The sequence below is a fragment of the Quercus robur genome, chromosome 12 (assembly GCF_932294415.1).
Source record: "Quercus robur chromosome 12, dhQueRobu3.1, whole genome shotgun sequence".
Taxonomy (NCBI): domain Eukaryota; kingdom Viridiplantae; phylum Streptophyta; class Magnoliopsida; order Fagales; family Fagaceae; genus Quercus; species Quercus robur.
The window spans coordinates 41441250-41449319 of record NC_065545.1 but is presented as its reverse complement, the minus strand read 5'-3'; the positions used below and the strand labels follow the sequence as shown (position 1 = coordinate 41449319).

Below are 8070 nucleotides of genomic sequence, written 5' to 3'. Positions count from 1 at the left end.
ACCAAAACCATGGCTAAGCCTATCTTGCTCTATACTTCTCTGTGCCTGCTTCTTGTGCTCTTCAATGGATGCCTGGCTACTCAAACAAGCAGGCAGCAACAACGGTTCAACCAGTGCCAACTGGACAGGCTAGATGCCCTCGAACCAAACCACCGCATTGAGGCGGAAGCCGGTGTGATCGAGTCTTGGGACCCCAACGACAAGCAATTCCAGTGCGTCGGAGTGGCCGTAGTTCGCCGTACCATTGAGCCTAATGGCCTTCTCTTGCCTCAGTACGCCAATACTGCTCAACTCATTTACATTGAGAGAGGTAAGCTACACTGAATTTAGTTCTGTGCATGTACAAGTTGCAAGTGCAAACTGTGTAATTTAATTAATTTGCGTAATGTTATACACCAGGTTATGGTATCTTTGGTGCCGTACTTCCCGGCTGCCCCAACACATACCAAGAATCTCAACAACAGCAACAACAACGAGAAGGACAGCAGCGAGACCAGCACCAGAAGATCCGAAACTTCCGACAGGGTGACATCATAGCATTGCCCGCCGGAGTAGCCCATTGGTTGTACAATGATGGCGATTCGGAGGTTGTCGCACTCTCTCTCCTTGACACTAACAACCAAGCCAACCAGCTTGACCAAAACCCCAGAGTAAGAACTAAAATAGAAATCCAAATATTATTTCCGATTAATATGTAATACAATTAATCCAACTGGTATAATTAAAGTGACGATGATATATGCATCTTATTACATGGCTGGCTTTGTATGCATATGTAGCACTTCTACCTTGCCGGAAACCCAGAAGATGAATTTCAGCTACAAGGTCGAAGCCCACGAGGGCAACGACGCCACCAGCAACAACAAGGCCAAGGCCGTCGCGAGCGTGGTCATCAGCAGCAACAGGGACAGGGCAACAATCTCTTCAGTGGCTTCCGTACTGAAGATTTGGCTGATGCATTCAACGTGGATAAGGAGACCATTAGAAACCTTCAAGGCTTCCATGAAGACAGGAAAAACATAGTGAAAGTGAAGGGTAGGCTTCAAGTGGCCAGGCCGCCAAGGTCACGTGAAGAGCGCGAGCGATTGGAAAGACAAGAGAGAGAGCAAGAGAGAGAAGACGAGAGGGAACAACGTGAGAGCCACCGAGGTGGACGTGACAATGGCATTGAGGAGACTCTGTGCACCTTGAGGCTCAGGGAGAACATCCACGACCCTTCACGAGCTGATATTTACAACCCCCAAGCCGGTCGAATCAGTACCCTCAACAGCCACAACCTCCCAGTCCTTCGCTGGCTTCAACTCAGTGCTGAGTTTGGAAGGCTCCAAAGGGTAATGTTAATGAAAGCAGCGATTAAATTTAACAAATATTATTTGCTTTTTTGAATTTTAGGTTTAATTAATTTAGAGGTCATACATGTTACACGCAGGATGCTATTTATGTTCCACACTGGAATAGGAATGCACACAGCGTGATCTATGTAGTAAAAGGTCGTGCCCAAGTTCAAGTGGTTGACGACTTTGGTCAAACTGTGTTCCAAGATGAGCTGCAGCAACATCAAATCTTAACCGTACCACAAAACTTTGCTGTGGTGAAACGAGCTAGTAGTAGTGAGGGTTTCGAGTGGGTGGCCTTCAAGACAAATGACAATGCCCAGATTTCTCCTCTTGCGGGACAGACCTCTGTCCTCAGGGCCATACCAGCGGACGTACTAGCCAACGCCTTCCAACTTAGCCGAGAAGATGTATCAGAACTGAAATCTAATTTGGAACAGCAAGAGATCACTATAGTAACATCCTCTAGATCTTCTTCTCAGAGGAGGGCTATAGCCTAGATGAAAAATCTAATGTAACTGTGTCGAAACTGTGTCATGCCGACACGTAGTTTTGCTTTTTGTAAGGTTGCAAGGCTCTTCTCATAAATAATCAATGCTTAGCAGTGTACCTACTCAAATAAATCACTGCTATGTGTATCTTTGTGAGCTTATAATAAGTTAATAAAATCCTATATATATGGTTTGTTCGGCTAAATTTTGTTTACAGATTTTATTTCTTTTCCTTCATATTTTCGCACAATGATACTCAAACACTTGTACTACTAGAGAGAGAGAGGGGGCGGTTTTATTCTGTTGTTATCTAGCTCCCCCCTTTTTTTACGGTTCAATTTGCATCTCAGATCGAACCGGAACCAACAGTGCCTTTTGATCTCCTTTTTTCTTGCTATATAAAATGCAACCAAAAAACCCAAAAATAAGAAAATAAAAACTATAGAAGTTTTTATATAGAGAGAGTAATTAATTATACTCAGAAATGGCATTGACACTCAGAAAGAGTCATTAATCTAGAGCAATAGGTTTTGGAAAAGTTTTTTTTTTTTTTTTTTTTTTTTTTGAGAATTGGAAAAGCTAATTTAGTGTTATAGGCAATAGTTATAATATTTTAACACGTAGAAGAAGAACAACAAAAAGGTGTATTAGATGAATAAATTGACTTCGTTAGAGAATGAAGTTTCGGAATATATGAATGTAGAAAAAAGAAGAAGGAAGTACCAGTTGAAAGGCCATAGACTTTTAATTGAGATAGAAGATGACCAATCTAGGAAGCACTTGGAATGCTCCTATTATCTACATCGCCTAGGCTGCCACCTTCTTGCCTCTCATCTACTTATGATTCCAACTTTTATTCTTGGCGAGAGAAAGAGGCTCTTGCCTTCAGGTAATATAATTGAGAAAAATGCCACAAGAAACATATCAACACCCTTTTTGGTTCTTAAATAATAAAAATTTAAAGAACAAATTTATGAGGTTAACGCATAACCTAAGCTTGTTCATCAAGATTCAAGACCTAGTAACGTAAAAAACAATATAAAAAATAGAGTAAAAATGCAAAAAGGGTCATATACATGAAAATTAATTTTTTAAAAATAATAGTAATTTATAATTCTTAAATCACATTAATTTAAATGGTAAGGCAAAATATATGACTACATAATAGAAAAAATATAAGAGAAAGATAGGTTACCTCAAAAGAATAACCCATGAATTTTTTCAAGACAATTTCATATATTGCTAAAATATGAACCCAAAATTTAGATGTTAGAACTTCTAAAAAGCCAAAAGAAAGAGTAAAGAACCAAAAAATTCAGTGCCTATAAATTATTTGAAAAAAAAAAATGACTACATAATAGAAAAAATTGACAATTCTTATCAACAAAAAACTATAATTAAAAAACCCTAATAGTGATCTAGTGATCGAAGAATTAGAGAAGGCGAGAAGAAAGAGTAAAAAAAAAAAAAAAAAAAAAAATCGAATGAGAGAGGAGGTGTTTGCATAAAGAACACAGTAAAAATATAATTAAAAAACCCTAATTATGATGTAGTGACCAGAGAATTAGAGAAGGACAAGCCCAAAACAAAATAGAAATCTATAAAGTGTGGGATAATTACACTTTACCCATCTGTAGTTTGCCTATAATTTGACTTGCCTATCCGTGGTTTTAATTTTGAGATTTTACCCACCTGTGATTCCCTCCGTTACTAATCCGTAACCCACCTCTCCTTTAGTCGTTATTCTAACACATAATATGTCAGAAACAAAATCCCAAACAGATGAAAACACTCCTCACTCCCAAAACTCATTTTCTTCCCTTTTGGATTGCTCCGACTTACTTCGACGATAAGTTTTTTCTTGTATTTGAATACATCTTAAAAGTCCTAAATCAAATTAAAAAATATAAATAAAAAATACTGATATGGAAAATTGTGTAGAGGTCAACCAAAGGTCATGGGTGGGCTATTAATAGTAATAATTACTTGACTTAGTTAACTCAAATATATGATAGTCTTTTAATGAAATGGTGGACTATTAAGTAAGAGCTAATGCCCTGATCCATACTTGACTAAAGTAAAGATATGGTTGCCAAACCAATGATTTCACACCCTACTCTACCTGTGCCCAAGTGACTTCTATGATTCCAACTTTGATTGAAAGACTTGTGCATAGATGGTGGTGTGGAGTTCACGTCCATGTCTTTATTGTGAGTTATGGAAAGTGTTTTGAAAATTGGTTGAAATAATCTGTTAACACAAGTTTTAAGAAGAGAGAGAAGAAAAAATATGACACAAGGAATTTATGTGGTTCAGCAATATCCCTACGTCCACCGGAGGCGACAGAATAAAATTTCACTATAACTGCGAAGATTACAACAATGACTTGAAGACACTCTCACACAATCCCAAACCCCAAATACACCATTGGTTCTCTCACAAATGAATAGAGAACACCCTATTGTATTTAGACAAAAGTTGCAAGACACTAACTTCCTATACTCTGGTGCACACACACAGAAGAAGTTCTAATTGTTATCTCTGTAGCTCATGCATGAATATCATTTGCTCCACCTCTATTTATAGCTAAACTTCAGCCGAAATATCACCAACATGAAACATATCAAGTCAACAAAAATAGCTAGCATTTATTGCCAATGGAGTCATACATTTTGGCTAGCATGTATTTGGTAACTTCAGGTGTAGTTCCTTGCCCTTTCTTGACAATTCATGAATGCCAATGGAGTCATACATTTCGGCCAAAAAGGTAAAGTATGTATGCATGTCAATAATGCAAGACTTCTATCAACAAAGAAGTCAATAAATTCGGCCATGAGTCGATGCAACATTTAATACAACTTCTTGACTTCTTCATGCATAAAATCATGCAACTTTCTGATGGTTTGTTGGCTAATGTCAAGCCACCAATTTTGACAATTCAAGCCATTCCAACAGAAAGTAATGTCCAATTTTATTTTTATTTTTATTTTAAAAAAAATACTATTTAGCTTATTTTTGTTATTATTTATGGGTCTCATTGCACTTTTTTGTATTATTTATAAATCTCATTGTATTATTTCAGCTACTTTTTAGTTTTATTTATAGTATTTTTAGTAATTTTTTTTTTTATAAAAAATTTAAGCTAAATAAGTTGTTATCAAAGGAATTCTAAGACAGTCCTTCTTCTAAAAAGTCAGTTTATTTTACTATTCAGTTTATTTTTGCTACTATTTATAGTCCCTACTGTACTTTTTGGTATTATTCAAAATTCCCACTATATTATTTCAACTAACTTTTACTTTTATATACCGTATTTTTAGCATCGGCAAAATAAACGATCCTATCCTATCTCAGGTTGGGTAAGGTGTTTGTCTCTTTCTCTGAGGCATCTATAGACACCTGCCCCAACAAAAATATTGAGGTGTAAAACAATAGCAAAACAATAGCCATGCAAACTGAAGAATGGCTAAAGATTCCTTAACCAATGCATGCCATATGTATAATATTATATACGTGTCTGTCCCTTACCAACATATCTCTCCTATAAATACCAGCATCTCCGAGTCGCCACTTCATTCAGTACTACCTCAAAACCAAAACCAAAACCATGGCTAAGCCTATTTTGCTCTATACTTCTCTGTGCCTGCAGCTTCTTGTGCTCTTCAATGGATGCCTAGCTACTCAAACAAGCAGGCAGCAACAACGGTTCAACCAGTGCCAACTGGATAGGCTAGATGCCCTCGAACCAAACCACCGCATTGAGGCGGAAGCCGGTGTGATCGAGTCTTGGGACCCCAACGACAAGCAATTCCAGTGCGTCGGAGTGGCCGTAGTTCGCCGTACCATTGAGCCTAATGGCCTTCTCTTGCCTCAGTACGCCAATACTGCTCAACTCATTTACATTGAGAGAGGTAAGCTACACTGAATTTAGTTCTGTGCATGTACAAGTTGCAAGTGCAAACTGTGTAATTTAATTAATTTGCGTAATGTTATACACCAGGTTATGGTATCTTTGGTGGCGTACTTCCCGGCTGCCCCAACACATACCAAGAATCTCAACAACAGCAACAACAACGAGAAGGACAGCAGCGAGACCAGCACCAGAAGATCCGAAACTTCCGACAGGGTGACATCATAGCAGTGCCCGCCGGAGTAGCCCATTGGTTGTACAATGATGGCGATTCGGAGGTTGTCGCACTCTCACTCCTTGACACTAACAACCAAGCCAACCAGCTTGACGAGAACCCCAGAGTAAGAACTAAAATAGAAATCCAAATATTATTTCCGATTAATATGTAATAACAATTAATCCAACTGGTATAATTAAAGTGACGATGATATATGCATCTTATTACATGGCTGGCTTTGAATACATATGTAGCACTTCTATCTCGCCGGAAACCCAGAAGATGAATTTCAGCTACAAGGTCGAAGCCCACGAGGGCAACGACGCCACCAGCAACAACAAGGCCAAGGCCGTCGCGAGCGTGGTCATCAGCAGCAACAGGGACAGGGCAACAATCTCTTCAGTGGCTTCCGTACTGAAGATTTGGCTGATGCTTTCAACATGGATAAGGAGACCATTAGAAACCTTCAAGGCTTCCATGAAGACAGGAAAAACATAGTGAAAGTGAAGGGTAGGCTTCAAGTGGCCAGGCCGCCAAGGTCACGTGAAGAGCGCGAGCGATTGGAAAGACAAGAGAGAGAGCAAGAGAGAGAAGATGAAAGGGAACAACGTGAGAGCCAGAGCCGCCGAGGTGGACATGGACATGACAATGGCATTGAGGAGACTCTATGCACCTTGAGGCTCAGGGAGAACATCCATGACTCCTCACGAGCTGATATTTACAACCCCCAAGCTGGTCGAATCAGTACCCTCAACAGCCACAACCTCCCAGTCCTTCGCTGGCTTCAACTCAGTGCTGAGTTTGGAAGACTCCAAACGGTAATGTTAATGAAAGCTGCGATTAAATTTAACAAATATTATTTGCTTTTTTGATATTTAGATTTATTAATTAATTTAGAGGTCATACATGTTACAAGCAGGATGCTATTTATGTTCCACACTGGAATAGGAATGCACACAGCGTGATCTATGTGGTAAAGGGTCGTGCCCAGGTTCAAGTGGTTGACGACTTTGGTCAAACTGTGTTCCATGATGAGCTGCAGCAACATCAAATCTTAACCGTACCACAGAACTTTGCTGTGGTGAAACGAGCTAGTAGTAGTGAGGGTTTCGAGTGGGTGGCCTTCAAGACAAATGACAATGCCCAGATTTCTCCTCTTGCGGGACAAACCTCTATCCTCAGGGCCATTCCAGCGGACGTACTAGCCAACGCCTTCCAACTTAGCCGAGAAGATGTTTCAGAACTGAAATCTAATTTGGAACAGCAAGAGATCACTATGGTAAAACCCTCTAGATCTTCTTCTCAGAGGAGGGCTATAGCTTTGATGAAAAATCTAATGTAACTGTGTCGAAAGTGTATCAAGCCGACTCGTAGTTTCGCTTTTTGTGAGGTTGCAAGGCTCTTCTCATAAATAATCAATGCTTAGCAGTGTATCTACTCAAATAAATCACTGCTATGTGTATCTTTGTGAGCTTATAATAAGTTAATAAAATCCTATATATATGGTTTGTTCAGCTAAATTTTGTTTACAGATTTTATTTCTTTTCCTTCATATTTTCGCACAATGATACTCAAACACTTCTACTACTAGAGAGAGGGGGGCGGTTTTATTCTGTTGTTATCTAGCTCCCCCTTTTTTTAACAGTTCAATTTGCATTTCTCTCTCTTTCTCTGTGTTTGCATCTCAGATCGAACAGGAACCCCAACAGTGCGTTTTGACATGCAGGATAACATGCAGTGGTAGCTGAGTCTGAATGTAATAAGTGAATTTTGTGAGGACAATTTAATCTGAATGAGTGTTTTATTTTGGGTCCCAATAGTCTTTTGGATGGCTTCTCTTAGTCTTTGTAGAGTGTAGAGAGTAGTGTATGTAAGCTGTTGATTTCTTGTATAATGTTGTTAATTCAACGCTAGTTGTTAATTTTATACCAAAGTTAAATTTGTTTCCCCCTAATAATGTTTGATGAGGCTGAGACTAGTATAAGTTACTAATTCAAGAGTAGTTTTTAATTTTATACCAAATATAACTGGTTTATTTTTATTTTGAACATAATGTTTGATGAGACTGAGACTATTATAAATTGTAAAATTTATTTAATTCGAGAGTAGTTCTTAATT

At 38.7% G+C, this 8070-nt stretch overlaps 1 protein-coding gene across 2 annotated transcripts; it reads left to right on the top strand.

Annotated features, from left to right (window-relative positions):
• On the top strand, window positions 1-7472 carry LOC126710581 (11S globulin seed storage protein Jug r 4-like). 2 transcript variants are annotated; one of them, XM_050411112.1, is made up of 5 exons: window positions 1-310; window positions 400-650; window positions 780-1331; window positions 1430-1501; window positions 6944-7472. In XM_050411112.1, exons 1-5 carry the CDS (start codon window positions 10-12, stop codon window positions 7292-7294), a joined length of 1527 nt encoding a protein of 508 aa, XP_050267069.1. In that variant the 5' UTR covers window positions 1-9; the 3' UTR covers window positions 7295-7472. The 2 variants fall into 2 exon arrangements, with proteins under 2 accessions (XP_050267069.1, XP_050267070.1); XM_050411113.1 differs by lacking the exon at window positions 6944-7472 and having other exon boundaries at window positions 1430-2018.
• The last annotated feature ends 598 nt before the right edge of the window (window positions 7473-8070 follow it).